A 19,813-nucleotide genomic window follows, 5' to 3' on the forward strand; every position below is an offset into this window, starting at 1 on the left:
GTATTTTGTTGCCAACCTATAGCTGAGGTGGTTGATTAACCTGTTCCATTTTCTGTCCTTTCATGGTTAGGGTTCTGAGTCCGGCATTTCAATTGGGGAGATCCCCAAAGAAACTTTGTCTGAGGTGTTTCCAGGCCGGATTCTTGTATGCACCAACAAGTACAGGGTCCAGTACAGTCCATCGCCCTGATCAGCTGGTGGTTGCAATTGCTGGGTTGGTTCTGTTTCCAGCACCACCTTCCACTGGAACCAATGGGTGTTACAGTCCAGACTGGTTCTGCACAGTGCATACTCGGCCCTCACCTAAATCAGTGGGAGCTGCAGCCTGGTGAGAGTGACCCACAATAACCCCCACCAGGACCGCCCCCTACCCTGGTTTGCCAGAATGTGTAGCAGACCCGTCCAGTCTGTCCCACATCCCCCTTGTCTCTTCTTCATAAACAGTCATATGTCCATCATTGCTGGCATGGACAATGGCAGAGAGTCCAGCATCCTATTGTCAAGATATACTTAACAGTTTCATTGATCTGGAAGTAGAGATGCCCACTGCGTTATATCCTCACATATCTGGATATGATAGTCTCCATTACACAGTAACCATACAGCCTCTTAAATGAAAAGCCACAATAAAAATCAACAAGAAGAAAAATAGATACTCAAGACTTAAATGTTGTTTTGATTTGTTAATTTTTTATTTTCTTTTTCTTACTGTTTACATAGTTGAGGGATTCATGCCATATGGACCTCCAGTTAGGTTGGGGAGGGTCAGGCATTGAGGAAGTTAAGTGGGACAAATGTTTCAGGTTTTTTTTTTTTCCTGTGTTTAGTGGGGAGGAGAGGGAGGAGGCTGCTCCTTGCTAGCAAACTACATCAGTACCCAGGATGGGGCATGGTCTTGATGATGTCGATGTCAGGAAGAGTGTTCCAAGGGTGTTATTACTTGAGTAGTTTTGGTATCTGTGATGTTGTTGGCTACATTGTGCCAATGTTGAGAAACTCTTTCCAGGGTCTATTGGTCTCAGTGCATCTACAGACCCAGGAACATGCTGCTAGCTTGGCCAGGAAAATTGTCCAACTTGTTCTGCTTTTCATTCTCTAATGAGGCAATCAGCATTCCCTGCTGGCCTGGATGAGTTGACCATCCTGTCTTCCGTGTGCATCTGGGCATGTTGTCCATCACACAGGCATCAACAATTGAGGAAGCCCAGTCTCAATACATGCACTCCAAGGTCAGGTCATACATCCTGTGATCTTCCAGGGTGGCTGGTGTCTGAGTCCAGCAGTATAGTGTGGAGTCCCCCAAGAAACCCTGCCTGGGGTAACCTCCAGCTTGATTCTTGTGCACGAGCCAGTGCAGGGTCAGGTTCGGTCTGTCATCTGCACCAACCAGTGCACATACCAGTGGATGCAGCTGCCTGGTCAGTTTTGCCTCAGCCTCAGCCTCACACCTGACATGAGCCGATGAGTGCTGTGGCTTGGCCCAGCTAGTCTGCCACAGACCCGAACCTCAGATATGCCAGCCAATACTGTAGCCTAGTCAGGATGATCCCCAATAACTCCTACCAGGCCTACCCCATCCACAATACCAATTTTTGTGTGTACCAGTCTCTGCGGCCTAGCCTGGTCCAGCCTGAATTACATCCAGCTCTTGCGTACACCCATGGATGCTGTGGCTTAGCTCAGTCAGATCTGGCCCTCAGGTTAGCCAATGGATGCCACCACCTTGTCCGCCCCCAGCCCTGGTTCTCATGCTCAGCAGCAGTAGGTACAATCTAGCAGAAGAGTGCCCACAGGCATGCTGCCAACACAGATCTTGTGCTTGCCAGGAAGTACTGTGAGTCCAACCTGACAAGATTTGCACCCAGTCCTGGCTCTTGCCAGCTGATGCTGTGGTGTAACCCAACTGGTCTACACACATTCTGGCCCCTGCGCATTGCCACCGGGTGTGGCTCCAAACCTTGAATATTAATAGTGACTGTCAGCTGGCAGTTTGGGTAGGTTCTTAAGTCAGAACATGAATAGTCTAGTTGTCTACTAACAATAGGAACCTTGGGTTTTTCCCTTGAGGTATTCACATTCCTCTTAAGGAATTCCTATAGGATACAGGGTCATTAATTAATGTTTTTTAATTTTAATTTTTTTAAATTTTGTGTTCTTCCACTTAGGCCTTCAGGCCCCAGCAAGGCTTTGAAACTTGGAGCCAAAGGAAAAGAAGTAGATAATTTTGTGGACAAATTGAAATCTGAAGGTGAAACTATCATGTCCTCCAACGTGGGCAAACGCACCTCTGAAGCAACCAAAGTGCACGTTCCGCCCATTAATATGGAAAGGTAAAGTGGTAACTTTCAATAAGAAAAATCATGCTGTTTTATTTTTTTAAAGACTTATTTATGTATTTGAAAGTCTGAGAGAAGGAGTGGCAAAGAGAGAGATCTTCCATTTGCTGGTTTACTCCATAAATGGTCACAACAGCCAGATTCCAGCCAGGCTGAATCCAGAAACCAAAAGCTGCTGCTGCTGCTTTTTTTTTTTTTAAGATTTATTTATTTTTATTGCAAAGTCAGATATACGGAGAAGATCTTCTGTCCAGTGATTCACTCTCCAAGTGACTGCAACATTTGGAGCTGTGCTAATCCGAAGCCAGGAGCTTCCTCCAGATTTCCCACACAGGTGCAGGGTCCAAAGGCTTTGGGCTGTCCTCGACTGCTTTCCCAGGCCACAAGCTGGGAGCTGGATGGGAAGTGGGGCTTCTGGGATTGGAACCCGCTCCTATATGGGATCCTGGCACTTGTAAGGCGAGGACTTGAGCTGCTAGGCCACTGTGCAAGGCCCCAGAAGCTTCTTAAGGGTCTCCCATGTGGGTGGCCAGAGCCTAAGTGTTGGGCTTTTTTCCAGTATTTTCCCAGGTGCATTAGGAAACTAGATTGCAAAGAGAGAAGACAAGACTCAGCCTAGTGCTCATATAGGATGTGACACAGGCAGTGGCCTAACTTGCTATAATACCACACTTGGCCCCAAAACATGTAAATTAAAAAAATATTTGGGGCCCGGCGCGGTGGCGCAGTGGTTAAGGTCCTCACCTTGCACACCCGGGATCCCATGTGGGCGCTGGTTCTATCCTGGCAGCCCCGCTTCCCTTCCAGCTCCCCGTCTGTGGCCTGGGAAAGCAGTTGAGGACGGCCCAAAGCTTTGGGACCCTGCACCCACGTGGGAGACCCGGAAGAGGCTCCTGGCTTTGGATTGGCACAGCACCAGCCGTTGCTGTCACTTGGGGAGTGAATCATCGGACGGAAGATCTTCCTCTCTGTCTCTCCTCTCTGTATATCTGCCTTTCTAATAAAAAAAATAATAATAAAAATAAATCTTTAAAAAAAAATATTTGGAGCCTGGCACAATAGCCTAGTGCTTGAAGTCCTCTTCTTGCATGCATCAGCATCCCATGTGAGTGCCAATTTGTGTCCTGGCTGCTTCACTTCCATCCAGTTCCCTGCTTGTGACCTGGGAAGGCAGTAGAGGATGGTCCAAACCTTGGGACCATGCACCCTCGTGGGAGACCCAGAAGAAGCTCCTGGCTCCTGGCTTTGAATCAACTCAGCTCTGGCAGTTGTGGCCACTTGGAGGAGTAAATCAGCAAATGGAAGATCTTTCTCTCTGTATTGCTTCTCTCTGTATATCTGCTTTTCCAATAAAAATAAATCTTTTAAAAATAATAATATTTTGATGTTCTGTAAGTTTTTTAATCTTTCTTGATTTAAAAGATTTATTGAGCTCATATTGTGGAATTAGCACAAGATTTCTTTAATCTTGAAGGAGCGTTCTCAGCCATCCATTCTCTGTAAAGTTAAAACTTACCTTTAAATGACTAAGTTAAAAAGAGCTTGTCTTCATGCCTAGTTTGTGTCTTGTCTGTTAAAATGGACTTGAATTAGATAGCTAGAGCTGTGGTAGCTCTATACTGTATTTCGGTGTGTGTTTTATTGTTGTTGTTATTTATTTGAAAGGGAGAGACTGACACTGACTTCCTTGGCTGCAGTAGCCACCTCTGGTCCAGGTTGAAGCCAGGAACCAAGAACTCCATTCTGGTCTCTGTGTTGGTGGCTGGGGCTCAAGTGCTTGGCCCATCCATCTACTGCTTTCCCTGGGGCATTAGCTGGAAGCTAGGTTGGAAGCAGAGAACCAGGACTTGAGCTTGCAGCGTATCTTGGGATGGCACTGGCCCCCAGCATATCTTTTTCTAGTTGCATCTTTAGTCTAAAATATAGAAATACTTTGAATCAAATTAATATATTAATTTTTCTTTTATGTGTTTTTACTTCATATAAAATATATTGATTTATCTTTTATCTCAGAGCTGTGGTTCTGGTTGGTGACATTTTTAGGTGGTAGTTAACATTCATGGCTCAGATTTCTTGACTTAAAGCCCAGACCTTCTACTGTTGCTGATGGTTTTGAGGTCAAGTGAAAGATGAGTCTGGGAGGATACTTCTATCAGGTGTGCATAAAAGAGGAGTTTGCTCTTTATATGTCCTACTCTGCATGCAATGAGCAGGGTTATGTCAGGGTAAGTCTTGATTCACTAAAGCTGTGTTATTCTGCTAGTGCGTTGAAGAAGGCAGAACCTTCACACTTTGAGATGTTGAAGACTGTCATGTCTTAGAGTTGAGACTTATTCTAAATAATAAAGTACCTCTTGAACATTGCTACCTGTAGTGAGTACAGTGGGACCCTGTGTAGACCTGTGTGGTCTTAAGTTTGGGGCCTTTGTTTCTAGAAAGGCCTAAGGGTTGGAACGGTGAACAATAGGATGCCAAGGCACTCTAGCCTCTGCAGCTCATCCAGCTAGGACTAGTTCCATTCCTGAATATAAATTGTATTTGATAATTGTCCTTTCACAAGAAGAAATAGAAACAACTCTCTCGCACCTTTCCCTTCTCTGCCCATTCCATTCCTGAATGTGTTTCTGTTGTTTCCTCAACTTTTAAATAAACTCTACAAATAAGTAAATAGTGATTGTCCATTGTAGCAAGACTTTTTTTTTTTTCAAGATTTATGTTATTTTTATTTGAAAGAGTTACAGAGAGAGAGAAATCTTCCATTCATTTCCCAAATGACCTCAATGGCCAGACTTGAGCTGTTCTGAAGCCATTAGCTTCTTCCAGGTCTCTCACATGGATGCAGGGGCCCAAGAACTCGGAATGTCTGGTGCTTTCTGAGGAACATTAGCAGGGAGTTGAATCATACAAACGAAGCAGACAGAACTCAAACTGATGCTCACGTGAAGTGCTGGCCTTTTGTTAGTAGCTACATGACAATGTTGACCCTGTAAGTTGCCTCTCTATGGTTCTAGGAGGGAGAAAAAAACCAAATAAGTACACATGTATGTACTGTTTAAATAAAGAATATACAGGGTCTGGCGCAATAGTGTAGCTGTTAAAGTTCTCGCCTTGCACGCACCAGGATTCCTTTTGGGCGCTTGTTCTAATCCTTGCAGTCCCGATTCCCATCCAGCTCCCTGCCTTTGGAGTCCAGCAGTTCGAGTCCTGTGACTCCAGGCCTTGCCTTCCTGAGCAGAACTCCTATAATCCCAACTACAGCTCTGACTACAATTACAACCTGGGGGCTAACCGAACAGCGGCTTCGGAATCGGCCAGTGCAGAGACTACTGGGACCTGGCCCATGAGTGTGACCCGCTGAACTGCTTTGTGCGGTGCCGAGTCCGGGTCCAGGGCCACTTCTAGGACGAGGGCAGCTCCTGCAGCCCTTTCATGCTGGCCTCCTTGGAGTCCTTGTAAGACTCAAACTGCTGAAAGTATTTTTATTGGAAAGGCAGATACACAGAGAGGAGGAGAGACAGAGAGGAAGATCTTCGGTCGGATGGTTCACTCTCCAGGTGGCCTCAACGGCTGGAGCTGAGCCAAGCTGAAGCCAGGAGCCAAGAGCTTCCTCCGGGTCTCCCACGCTGGTGCAGTGTCCCAAGGCTTTGGGCCATCCTCAACTGCTTTCCCAGGCCACAAGCAGGGAGCTGGATGGGAAGTGGGGCTGCCAGGATTAGAACAGATGCCCATATGGGATTTCGGTGTTTTCAAGGTGAGGACTTTAGGTGCTGCACTATGGCACCAGACCTACCAACTGATGAGCATTCTGGGAGGCAACGGATGATACCTCAAATATCTGGATCCCTGTCACCATTGTATAAGGCCTGGGTTAATTCCTGGCTTCCAGATTTGACTAGTCCAGCCCCTGACTTAGGAGCATTGGAGAGTGACTAGCAGATGGAAACCTTTGTGTGTGTCCCTTGTTTCCCTGTCTCTCAAACAAAAAGAAGGCAAATATTAAAACTTTAGCCCCTCCTTACTCCCACCTACCTCAGAATTCATAGCCAAAATATTTTTTTAATTGGAATACACATGTGGCTTAAACAGTGTGCTCGTCACTTGGGATGCCTGCGTTCGATGTTAGAATGGTCTGCTTGAGTCCCAGTTACCCTGCTTCCCATCCAGTTTCCTGCTGATGTGTACTCTGGGAGGCAGTAGATGGTCTCAGGTGGATGGGTGCCTTCCATCCATCTGGGAGACCTGGACAGAGTTCTAGGTTCTTTCTTTTCCTGGTTCAGGCCTGATCCAACCCTGGCTGATGCAGGCTTTAGGGGAGTGAACCAGCAGGTGGAAGATTGCCTTTCATCTGTCTGCCTTCCAAATTAAAAAAATGAAATGAAAGAAAAGTTGTTCTGTTTTGGTTTCTACCTTTCTGAACAAATTTATTACTTTGTCATTATAGTGTACATATGAAGATTGAAGAAAAGATCACACTGACCTGTGGACGAGATGGAGGATTACAGAATATGGAATTACATGGAATGATCATGCTTAGGATCTCAGATGACAAATTTGGCCGAATTCGTCTTCATGTGGAAAATGAAGATAAGAAAGGGGTGCAACTACAGGTGTGTGGAGTCTTCAGATTCAGAATCTTTAAGATAGCTAGTGCAAGATCTAGCACAATCTTAGCTAGAGTCTTTTTGTTTTTACCAGAGAACACAGAAAATTATTTGTGTGATGTAGCTAGTGCCAGTCTGCCATGAAATAGGAGACCTGGTAAAGCTGTTGGCTTCATCCTGGACCAGCCCTGGTCATTGCAGCTATTTCAGGAGGGAACTTTGTCCCTCTGCCTTCCAAATAAATTAATTAATTAAAAAAATTTTGAAGTTGTAGTAATTGGAGTAGGTGTTGTGGTGAAGCAAATTAAATAAGTACTTGGAATGTCTGTATCCCATAGACTGAATTCAAGTCATTGCTACTTTGTGCTTGCCCTTTTTTTGTCTTTAATTTGAAAGAGAGGTCTTTCATCTGCTGGCTCACTCCCCAAATGTCCACAACAGGCAGGGCTGGATCAAGCTGAAGGTAGGAGCCAGGAGCTTTTTTGGGGTCTCTCACATAGGTGGCAGGACCCAAGCACTTGGACCATCCTGTACTGCGTTCCCAGGTGCATTAGCAGGGCACTAAGTTGGAAGAGGAGCACCTGGGACTTGAATCAATGCCCCTGTTGGTTGCTGTTGTCAGAGGCAGCAGCTTTTCCTGCTAAAGCCTCTAGGAGGCAGCAGATGATGGCCCAGGTCCCTTGGGTCCCTAGCACCTGAATGGAGTTACTGGCTCCTGACTTTGGCCAGCCCAGCTGGGACTGTTGCAGGCCCCAGGCAACATTTAACTGCTGTACCCAACACCTGTCTTCCAGTGGTTTGTGTCCTGTCTACTGTGTCTGAACTTCTGAAGTTTCTCTTTTCATTTCAGACCCATCCAAATGTGGATAAAAAGCTTTTCACTGCAGAGTCCCTAATAGGATTGAAGAATCCAGAGAAGTCATTTCCAGTCAACAGTGACGTAGGGGTGCTAAAGTGGAGACTACAAACCACAGAGGAATCTTTTATTCCTCTGACAAGTAAGTGCCTCTGGCTTGCTTCACTAAGCTAGTATGTGTAGAAATCTAGAAATAGTCCTGGCTGTTTGCTATAGCAAAGTTCTTTTTGACGAAATGACCTTTTTTCATCAAAATAAAAAAAGAATTATACCAACATTGTGGCCTAGCAGGTAAACCCATCTGGTTTGTGTCCCAGCTGCTCCACTTCTGAACTAACTGCCTGCTAATGACCTAGAAAAAGCAGTAGAAGATGGCCCAAGTACTTAAGGACTCAAAAGAAACTCCTGGTTTTGGCTTGGTCCAGTGCTGGCCACTGCAGAAATCTGGAGAATGAGCCAGTGGATGGAAGACCTCTGTCTCTCTCATTCTCACTGGAAACCAAATAAATAAATCTTATTAAAAACCCAGAGTTTCATTAGGATCACTATTTTAGATGTGTAGATTATGGGCCATGTAAGCTTCAAGGGACTTTGAAATTAGATTTAGTATGTAATCATGTTAATTTTTAATATTTTCAGTTTTAAAAATTGTTTAAATATAATTCAGATTAAAATGTTGTTAGACCTGACGCTGTCAGTACGATTTCATTTGCTTTCTGAACTTGCATGCACTCTTGTACTAATAGAGAATGACAACTTTGTTTTCCTCCTCAGTTAACTGCTGGCCTTCAGAGAGTGGAAACGGATGTGATGTCAATATAGAATATGAGCTACAGGAAGATAATTTAGAACTGAATGATGTGGTTATCACCATCCCACTTCCGTAAGTGATGTCTTCCACATAATTGTGATCCTTACATTGGACGTATAGGACTGTGTTTTGGAGCTCCTTTTGGAAGCAGCTCCTGGCTGGCTATCTATGACTTTCTGGAAAGGACAACAGTACTCTAGGAATGGGAGTTGGGTGAGAGAGAGGAAAGTACTAGGTGACCAGGACACAAGGGGACGGTGAGGGATGACTTAAATGTTTTATGACTTGATTATGATATTTGCAAGACTATCTACCTTTGTCAAATGGATTGGACTATACATTTTGGAAGGGGTAAGTTTTGCTTACTTTCAAGCCAAATCAAAAACCGATTTCTTTTTTTTTTTTTTAAAAGATTTATTTTTTTAATTTTTATTGGAAAGGCAGATATATACAGAGAGGAGAGACAGAGAGGAAGATCTTCCGTCCGATGATTCACTCCCCAAGTGAGCGCAACGGCCGATGCTATGGTTCCATGTTTGTATTTTCAGATGTTGATCCTCAGCTTGTTCATGTAATAATGAAGATGTCCAGAAGGAGGAGCCACTTGCCAGTCAAACTTTGTCCATTTTGACAGTTTTCAAAATTAAGTTTATTAAATTTTTTTTCAGTTGCTCTATAAATTTTCATTAAAATTGACAGTGTGTAGAAAAAAATGACAGTATGTAGTGAAGGAAACTGTTGATTTTTTTTTAAAGATTTATTTATTTTTATTACAAAGTCAGATATACAGAGAGGTGGAGAAACAGAGAGGAAGATCATTCCCCAAGTGACCGCAATGGCCGCTGCTGCACCAATCTGAAGCCGGGAACCAGGAAACTCTTCCAGGTCTCCGACACAGGTGCAGGGTCCCAAAGCTTTGGGCCATCCTCGACTGCTTTCCCAGGCCACAAGCAGGGAGCTGGATGGGAAGTGGGGCTGCCAGGATTAGAACCGGCGCCCGTATGGGATCCTGGTGTGTTCAAGGCGAGGACTTTAACCACTAGGCCACGCCGCCGGGCCCGAAACTGTTGATTTTTATCAAAACAAGATATTTTCATTTGAGTAAATTTTCTGATAGCTTTATTAAGGTATGTACTTCATGTAGTAAACTACACGTATTTAATTTATGTAGTTGAAGTTTTAACATATGTAGATCTGTGAAGCCATCAGCACAATCAAGGTAACAGAACTGTCTGTCACTCTGAAAAATTCAGTTCTGTGTTTTTGTTGTGCACTCTTGGCTTACGAGGCATCTCTGGAAATCTGCTTTATCCTCTCAGTAGCATTTCCACTAAGTGTTCACTGTTCATCAGTGAGTTCCCAGTTCATATCACCTGTCAAGCTTAACTGTGATCAGCTGTAAATGTATTCTTAGTGCATCTTCACTGATATGCTGCTTCCGTGCACACAGTGGCACCTGATATGGCACTGGTGGAGGGTGTAATCAATGAAATTCACCCTTTCCTGCACCTGACTGCTTGGACTCTACTGCTGCTCAGTGTCAGATTAAATAAATCAACAGGACAGGCATTTTTATGACTGGGTTCACCTCCTGAGTTCTTGATGAGCTCCCCTTCCTACCTGGCTACCAGTGGAGCTTTAATTGTCTGTTGCTGCCAGGGTATCTCATCACTGCAACACCACTTGCTGTTTCTGCTGCTTGCTTGTGTCCAAGGGTCTCCAAGTGTCCCTCTGCTATTGGCCTGCCCTCTTTGCTCTGCAGAAAAATAGTCTGTTTAGAGGGACCCTCCACCTGCATCCCTGGCATCCCATATGAGCACTGGTTTAAATCTCAACTGCTCCACTTCAAGTCTGGCTCTCTGCTTATGGCCTGGGAAAGCAGTGGAGGATAGTCCAAAGCCTGGGGACCCTGCACCAGTGTGGGAGAGCTGGAAGAAGCTCCTGGATCTTGGCTTCAGATCAGATCAGCTCCAGCCATTGCAGCCACTTGGAGAGTAAACAGCAGACAAAAGAGCTTTCTCTTTGTATCTCCATCTCTCTACATCTGGCTTTCTAACTATTTTTAAATTAAATCAATTAAATGATTTAAAATTTTATTTTAAAATTAATTTGGTGGGAGAAAAACAGTGACAGAGAGGAAAAGAAGTCTTCTACCTTGATTCACTCCCCAAATCCCTTCATCAGCCATAGCTGGGCCAGACCTAAATCAGAAGCCGAGAATTCCATCAGGGTCTTTCAGGGACCCAACTACTCCATCATTTTCTGTTGCTTCCACAGTAGATGATCCGGAAGCTGGATCGGATGCAGAATAGCTGAGACTGGATCCCAAGAACTATGCTATGGAAATACAGGCATCCCAAGGAGCTGTTTAACTTGCTGTGCCAAATGCCTGACCCTTTGTTCCATTTTTTGATAATTCAAAGCTTTACAGATTTAGGTTTGTCAGATAAGGGTTTGTTTAAGATTTATTTCATTTGTGTGAAGGAAAGAAGGAGAAATCTTCCGATTACTGGTTCATCCCGCAAATGGCCGCAGTGACCAGGGCTGGGCCACGCCAACGCCAGCAGCCAGGAGCTTCATAGGTCTCCCACGGGGTTGCTGGGACCCAGGCACTTAGACTCCTGCATTGTTTTCCCAGGCACACTTATCAGGGAGCGGTATCACAGACAGGCATCCATATGGATGTCAGCATTGCAGGCGGTGGCTTAACCTGTCTTACATAGACTGGCCCCCAAATATGGTTTTTTAGTCACTCTTCTGTTTTTTTTTTGTTTTTTTTTTTAATAGGCTTATCAAAAAGTAACCATCTGGGCCCAGCATGATAGCATAGTGGTTAAGTCCTCGCCTTGAATGTGCTGGGATCCCATATCCCGGCAGCCTCACTTCCCATCCAGCTCCCTGCTTGTGGCCTGGGAAAGCAGTCAAGGACCGCCCAAAACCCTGAGACCCTGTATCCACATGGGAGACCTAGAAGAGCTCCTGGCTCCTGGCTTCAGATTGGCTCAGCTCCAGCCATTGTGACTGCTTGGGGAATGAACCATTGGACCGAAGATCTTCCTCTCTGTCTCTCCTCTTCTCTGTATATCCGCCTTTCCAATAAAAAAAAAAAAATCTTTAAAAAAAAAAGAGGGAGGGTAACCATCTTAGTCTGTACAGTTTAGTAACTCTTTCAGAACACTTTATGGCTGCCTTCAAGTATTGTAGGATTTGGATGTTCGTGACAGGTAGGGTATTGTTTGTCAGGATTTATTTTACAAGATTATTTTTAGGATGCCACAATTTTTAGGCTTCTCCATCTACCCCATAATTGTGGTTATAGTGGCTTCCTGTGTCTTAGTTCAGTTTTGGAATAGTCGCCAGAAGAGACTGCTAGCATTTTACTCCATTGTCTAACACTGCTTGAACAGGACAAGAGTTTGAGCAAGAGCAAAGAGAAGGAAAATAAAAAATCTAGGACATTAAAATCAATAGGAAAGAGTTAACATATTCTTATGCCACCGTAAGGTTTTGTCTCCGTTATTTACTCTGCCCCTAAACAAGCCTTCATTGTCACTGGTGAACTAAAGCATGGTAAATTTAGAACGTGTAGGAGTAGGTGACACTGCTTGTGAGCCCTGTGTGGGGGTGCTAAGTACATCCTAACCAGCCGGCTTCTCTTGCAGATTGAGGGCACTTCACTTACTTCTTTCTCCTAACGAGTTCCTTCTGTTTTGCCCAGGGGTAATTGTGCTTTCACCTACCACAGTTCACTTGTTACATTGTAAATCAAATAAGTCCACTGGTGTTGACCTCAGTATGTCTCGAGTCTTTTGAAAATACATCTTAAAGGCTTGTATTGATCTCCTTTGTTAATACTTAAGTTCTTCCTTAATATAATGGACCTGCTTTTTCTTCTGGTGTCATGTATGAGGTGAATTAAAATCCTTCTTGAACGTGTGGCAAATTATTAATGCAGGATTTTTGAAAATATACCCAGCTCACATGTTTGTCACTATCCATCCTCTGCTAACTCCCAGGTCTAGTCTGTAAATTGAAACAGTCCACAGGCATACTTGTTGAGCATTGTATTTGCATGTATCTTTCCATAAAAAGAATTGAGTGAAACCTTGAGTCAGGGTGCTAGGTCTTTTATCTTTCAAGTTATTGGGAAGCCTCATTTTTTTTTCTAGAACTGCACAGAAATTGCAATTCTAGAGGCAAAATTTCAGGAACATAATCACATTTGGGATTGATTTTTCTTGGTAGAGTTCTAGCTATGTCAGTTAACTTGACTGGATGCTTTCTCATGACAGGTCTGGTGTTGGTGCACCTGTGATTGGTGAGATCGATGGGGAATATCGACATGACAGTCGACGAAATACCTTGGAGTGGTGCCTGCCAGTGATTGATGCCAAAAATAAGAGTGGCAGCCTGGAGTTTAGCATTGCTGGGCAGCCCAATGACTTCTTCCCTGTTCAAGTTTCCTTCATCTCCAAAAAGAATTACTGTAACATACAGGTAACTCATTCTAATAGAGGGCATATATAGAAGGAGCCATAGGGCAGGTACCAGGTAGAAAAGAGGGCTTCGTAGTGCAGAAATCAGAAAAGCTGGTGTCCCCAGATAACTCCGCTTCTTACTTGTATGATCATGCCCACATCAGTTTTCCTCTCTAGATCAGAAGAATTCAGTGTGCTTCTGTGTGAAAGTACTTACAGATGATGCAACATGCAAGATCTATTTTATTTATTTGAAAGAGTTATATAGAGGAGTCTGGCATGATGGCTCAATTGGTTAATTCTCCCCCTATAAGCGCCAGGATCCTTTATGGGCATCAGTTCGTTTTTCACTCTGCTCTGCTTCCCATTCTACTCTGCTTCGGGCCTGGGAGGCAGTAGAGGATGCCCCAAAGCCTTAGGACCCTGCCCCTGTGTGGGAGACCAGAAGCTCTAGGTGTCTGGCTTCAGATCGGCTTAACTTGAGCTGTTGCGGCCACTTGAGGAGTGAACCAGCAGATCAAAGATCTTTCTCGCTGTTTCTCCTTCTCTCCATAAATTTGATCTGCCTTACCAATAAAAGTAAATCTTTTTTTAAAAAAAAAGAAGAAGAAGAAGAAGAAAAAGAGTTACAGAGAGTGAGAGATCTTCTGTTCACTGCTTCACTCTGTACATGACTGCTTGGCCAGGGCTGGGCTAGGCCGAAGCCTGGAGCCTGGCACTTCATTCTGGTCTCTATGTTGGTTTAAGAGCCCAAGGACTTAAATAATTTTCTACTGCTTTCCCAGGTGCATTAACAGGGAGCTGGATTAGAAATAGAGCGATCAGGACTCAAAATGGTGCTCCTGTGAGATAATGGCACTGCAGGTGACAGCTGACTCTTCCCTGTCACTGCAACTATCCCAGTTTCCTCTTTTTTAAACTCTTATGTTAGAAAATTTTTTTTGCCTAAACACTTTTGTCATTTGATTTGTCCCCAAGCGGCCGCAACAGCCAGAGCTGAGCCGATCTGAAGCCAGGAGCTTGGAGTCTCTTCCGAGTCTCCCACATGAGTACATGGTCCCAAGGCATTGGGCCGTCCTCGACTGCTTTCTCAGCCCATAAGCAAGGAGCTGGATAGGAAGCAGGGCTGCCGGGATTAGAACCAGTGCCTATATGGGATCCTGGTATGTTCAAGCAAGGACTTTAGTTGCTAGGCTACTGCACAGGGCCCGATAAATCTTTTTTTTTTTTTTTTTAAAGATTTATTTTTATTATTTTTTTATTGGAAAGGCGGATATACAGAGAGGAGAGACAGAGAGGAAGATCTTCCGTCCGATGATTCACTCCCCAAGTGAGCGCAACGGGCCGATACTATGCCGATCCGAAGCCAGGAGCCTCTTCTGGGTCTCCCACGCGGGTGCAGGTTCCCAAAGCTTTGGGCTGTCCTCAACTGCTTTCCCAGGCCACAGGCAGGGAGCTGGAAGGGAAGCGGGGCTGCCGGGATCAGAACCGGCACCCATATGGGATCCCGGGCGTGCAAGGTGAGGACCTTTAACCACTTGCGCCACCGCGCCGGGCCCCGATAAATCTTTTTTTAAAAAAAGAAGACCAGGGTCCTGCGGCGTGGCCTAGCGGCTGAAGTCCTCGCGTTGAACACACCGGGATCCCATATGGGCGCCAGTTCTGATCTTGGCAGCTCCACTTCCCATCCAACTCCCTGCTTGTGGCCTGGGAGAGCAGTCGAAGACGGCCCAAAGCTTTGGGACCCTGCACCCACGCAGGAGACCCAGAAGTTCCTGGCTCCTGGCTTCAAATCGACATAACACCAGCCGTTGCAGTCACTTGGGGAGTGAATCATCCGATGGAAGATCTTCTCCTCTGTCTCTCCTCCTCTCTGTATATCTGACTTTGTAATAAAAAATAAATATATCTTAAAAAAGAGAGAGAGAGAGAGAGAGAAGACCAGATGAATAATGTTGGAAATTATAACATTGAATTTGGGGCCCAAGTATTAATTGATCATCTGGGTAGACCTGTAAATCTTCATTGGTTTCCTAAGGTCTGGTGGCTGCAGGTCATTGTGGAGCTTTGCCATCAGCACTGCTCTGTATCTCACCCCAGCTCTTACCGTTTGGCTAGAGCAGAATGATCATGTTAGTGAAAAAGTGATACCGCGAGCTGCAGTTCTGAATTGAACACATTTTAATATTTCTAAGTTGTTTTTTAATTCTGCTTTTCAGGACTTTGTTCTGTAATAATAATTTAGCTAGAATCTTGGAAACTCAGCCTCCTTTCCCTGACTCTCTCTCCCTTCCTAGGTTACCAAAGTGACCCTGGTGGATGGAAACAGCCCCGTGAGATTTTCCACAGAGACCACTTTCCTAGTGGATAGGTATGAGATTCTGTAACATGAAGAAGAGGGAACAGAAAAGAAAAATTGTCGAATAAAGAAGAAGCTGACAGTGGCTGAAGAGGTTTCCCAAATGTAGAGCCATTGGAGACCCTTGTTTTCTGATCCAGTGCTCGACTGCGCGCAAGGACCCTCAACTCGCCCCCCGTGTTTCAGTGTCACGGAGACGTTCTTTGACAGAGAAATGACACAGACACAAGGGAAAGGCTGCTGATTTCTTTGGCAGATGTTTCTGGCCAGCAAGAAAGCAAATTCTCCAGAGAATGCCCCTAATTAAATGCCACCTCTGCATTCGCCCTAAGCTTGCTCCTTTATTTTAATCTCTAAGTATAGGTCCATTTCATGCTTTGTTTTAAAAAAAGTTTTCTTTGTAGAAGATTTTAATCTTTCATTTTTTACCTCCAGTGTTTTCTTTGCATACATTCAATCAAGCACTGGGATCATCTGTATTTGGACACTATAGTTGTCTGGCACTCCTGGAACAAGTTTAACCCATTCTTGATTTTTGGACTATATACAGGTGAACTGCATTAGGAGATTGAGTTGTCTTTTGGCATTTTTCAATATGCATTCATCTCTCCATTTGCCAGGTTTTCCTGTTAAGTCTCGTCCCTCCAGTTGTCAATATTAAAGATAACTGAGAAGTAGCTTTCAAATGACACAATCCTCTCAAAGATGTTTTAGAGAAGAATAGTTATGTTCATTTCGGGACACCCACTGCAATCATGTTGCCTCCTGGTGCTACCCAGGCTTGCAGTTCTCCGCATTTTAGATACTTACACTGAAACATGCTAGTTCAGTCTTTGTAACCCAAGCACATTCCTCAAGTTTACCACTTGGTTGCTCTGTCATCAGTCCCCTCCTTGCCAGCAGAAATGAGATTATGATTTAGAAGGCTGTGGGTTTGGGGAGTTCCTGTACCAGTCCCATTGGCCCTGAACCAACAAAGAAACTCCATTTCTACCACTAGCTTTGTAGCATTTCAAGAGACAGATGATTCTATTGCTGTGCAGCGATTACCCGTATATATTCCTTTTTTTTTTTTTCTAGCCTGCCTGACATTTTCCACCTGTCTCCTCCTGTCTTGGAGCTTCTTTCTTTTCCTCCCCACTGAATATCATCGTGTGGTGGTGGCTTCTTAGCTCTAGCTCATCCATTCCTTTTTCAATCAGCCAGCCCAGCCTTGTTCTTCAGGCCAGTATTGCACTTAACAAGGGTAGAGAAAGGATTGCTAGGAGGCTGTAGTGGGCAGACATGGTGCATTGGACCTCCCACACCCCTGTCCTGCTGGAGAGTGCCACTCCCATTGAGCAGCCTGTGGTCCTCCTGCAGAGGATGCTTCGCTGGGAGCACAGCAGCTGCACACCCGGCCAGGGATGGAACTGCTTGCCAAAGAAATGTCTGGCCTTTCCCTTTCCCTAATACATCAGGAAGAATCCTTATCTCTAATTTGGTTTCCACACAAGATCTTTCTGAGGAAGGGAATTGGAAAAAGAAGTCTGTCAGGTAGTTAAGTAGGCAAGATATCTCTTATTAATCCATTTTTGTTGAGAGTTCCTTGTCCATATGATTTTTTAAAGTTTAATTTCATAAAAACTTTTTGTTCTGAAATTACTTTTGGGGTAATATTTAAAATGAGAAGTTTTGTAACCCTGTAAAATATATAGGGAATATAACATTCCAGTGTACACAGAGAAGGCAAATTCTTTAATCAAATAAAGCATATTATAAAATGAGATGCTTATTGGACTCTTGACTCACACTAAGATGGCTCCTGACTCAGGATACTGTGATGGGATCTAAGATGAAAAATTAATGAGACTTTTTAAAATAAGGTTTAAGTATTTTTATTGCAAAGTCAGATATACAGAGAGGAGGAGAGACAGAGAGGAAGATCTTTCATCCGATGGTTCACTTCCCAGGTAACTGCAGTGGCTGGAGCTAAGCCAATCCGAAGCCTGGAACCAGGAGCTTCCTCCAGGTCTCCCATGTGGATACAGGGTCCAAAGGCTTTGGGCCGTCTTCGACTGCTCTCCCAGGCCACAAGCAGGGAGCTGGATGGAAAGTGGGGCTGCTCCTGTGACTAGAACCAGCGACCATATGGGATCCCGGCACATTCAAGACGAGGACTTTAACCACTACACTATCACGCTGGGTACAATACTTTAAAACAGATTTATTCATTTGGGGTTAGCACAATAGCCTGAGGACTAAATTGTTGCCCTGCAAGTTCCAGGATCCCATATCTGTACTGGTTCTAATCCCGGCTGCTCTACTTCCCATCCAGCTCCCTGCTTGTGGACTGGGAAAGCAGTCTAGGACAACCCAAAGCCTTGGGATGCTGGACTTGTGTGGCAAGCCCAAGGTAAATTAAATAAATAATAAAATTAATAATGAACAAATAATAAACATCTTATTGGAAAGTGAGACTTAGAGAAGGATCAACAGATTTGTCTGCTGGTTTACTCCCCAAGTAGCCACAATGGCTGGAGCTGATCTGGCCAGGAGCCAAGAGCTTTCCCTCAGGCTTCCCACTCGAGTCCAAGGTCCCAAGGCCTTGGGCCAACTTCGGCTGCTTTCCCAGGCCACAAGCAAGGAGGTGGATGGGAAGCAGGGTTGCTGGGATTAGAACCTGTTCCCAGATGGATCCCAGCGCATGCAAAGGCAGGATTTAGCCACTAGACTACCACGCTGGGTGGAGGAACTAAGGCTTTTATGTTGTAGCCTTTAGAGGGGTGAAAGTGAATGCTCTGTTCCAGCGTGGTGGCCTAGCGACTAAAGACCTCGCCTTGAACCTGTGTGATCCCATATGGGCACTGGTTCTAATCCCGGTGGCTCTGCTTCCCATCCAGCTTCTGCTTGTGGCCTGGGAAAGCTGTTGAGCACGGCCCTAAAGCTTTGGGTTCCTGCACCTGCATGGGAGATCTGGAGGCAGTTCCTGGCTCCTGGCTTCAGATCAGCTCGGCACTCGCCATTGCAGTCACTTCAGCAGTGAATCATTGGACGGAAGAGCCTCCTCTCCGTATATCTGATTTGCAGTAAAAATAAATCTTTTTAAAAAATGAATGCTCTGAATTGATCCCCCTCTTTACTGTCATTGCAACCATTCTCCCCACCCCCATTCCCTCTTGAGCCTTTCAGTAACTGTGACTTGAGCTGCTCCCAGTGTGAAAGGAGCTGGGGTTATTGTCTTGCACTTTAAAGCCCCCGCCTGTATCACGGGTATCCCAGCTGCTCCACTTCTGGTCCAGCTCCCTGCCAATGGCCTGGGAAAGCAGTGGAAGACAGCCCCAGTGCTTGGGTCCCTACACTCACCTAGGAGACCTAGAAGAAGCTCCCAGTTCCTGGCTTCAGTCTATCTCAACCATGGCTGCTGCAGCCATAGTGTGGAGAGTGAACCAATGAAGATGTAACTCTGCTTCTTCCTCTAACTACATTTCAAATAACTTTTAAAAAAAAAAGTGTACTGTGTACTGTGACTACCCAAGGCAAACAGTATTTTTTGGGTGTCTAGCTGACTCTCTTTTTAGGTTTGTTGTATTTGAAGGAGTTACTTAGATAAAGAGAGATTTTCCATCCACTGTTCACTCCCTAAGTAGCTACAATGGCCAGAGCTGAACTGACCCAGGAGCCAAGAGCTTCTTCCAGGTCTCCCATGTGGATATTAGGTCTGAAGGCTCTGGACCATCCTCCAGTGCTTTCTCAGGCCATAAGCAGGGAGCTGGATAGGAAGTGGAACATCCTGTGGGGTACTGGCATTTGCAGGTAGAGATCTAGCCTGTTGAGCCACCACTTGGCCCCAGCTGGCTGATATTTTAGGCTGCAGAGTTAGTGATGGATAAGATGAGCCTTCAGAGAGGAAAAAAAAAAAAAAAAAAAAAAAGGACTACCTGACAAACACAAGAAATCTAGCTACCAGGAAGTTTTCAGAACCTTGGGCCACTCCTCATTCCCCACCAGGAAGGATGGTTTCTGCCTTGCAGTTCCTGTCAGTGGCTGCATGGGTTAGTCTAACTGCAGAAGGCTCCCCTGGGTCTACTTTGTGTGATTAGGTTGATTATCAAACTAGGACAGGTGCTGGTGTCTCAGACCAGCTCAAGTCTCAGCTGCTCCACTTCCCATCCAGCCCCCTGCTGATGTGCCTGAGCACTTGGGTCCCTGCCTCCCACATGGGAGACTCAGATGGAATCCCAAACCTTTGGGCTGGACCGACCCTGGCTGTTGGTGCCCATCCTTTCTTCTGCTCAAATGAATGTGTGTTGTTTCTCTAACTTGAATCATGAACTGATACAGGTGTACAAGACCAGTCTTCAACCTGAATTTCTCCCCAGTCTTGAGTGCA

General features: G+C 45.0%; 1 protein-coding gene across 2 annotated transcripts in view; it reads left to right on the plus strand.

The window, feature by feature from the left end:
* ARCN1 (archain 1) overlaps window positions 1–17,204 on the plus strand; it is a 31,122-nt gene extending 13,918 nt beyond the window's left edge. For both annotated transcript variants that reach the window (XM_040977069.1, XM_040977070.1), the window contains 6 exons: window positions 2,166–2,330; window positions 6,778–6,943; window positions 7,788–7,935; window positions 8,568–8,676; window positions 12,897–13,101; window positions 15,380–17,204. In XM_040977069.1, coding sequence (XP_040833003.1) covers window positions 2,166–2,330; window positions 6,778–6,943; window positions 7,788–7,935; window positions 8,568–8,676; window positions 12,897–13,101; window positions 15,380–15,469 — 883 coding nt within the window. In that variant the 3' untranslated portion in view covers window positions 15,470–17,204. The remainder of the gene's footprint in view (window positions 1–2,165; window positions 2,331–6,777; window positions 6,944–7,787; window positions 7,936–8,567; window positions 8,677–12,896; window positions 13,102–15,379) is intronic.
* The last annotated feature ends 2,609 nt before the right edge of the window (window positions 17,205–19,813 follow it).

The sequence above is a fragment of the Ochotona curzoniae genome, unplaced genomic scaffold (genome assembly GCF_017591425.1).
Source record: "Ochotona curzoniae isolate NIBS_2020 unplaced genomic scaffold, NIBS_Ocur_1.0 contig_2723, whole genome shotgun sequence".
Lineage (NCBI taxonomy): Eukaryota > Metazoa > Chordata > Mammalia > Lagomorpha > Ochotonidae > Ochotona > Ochotona curzoniae.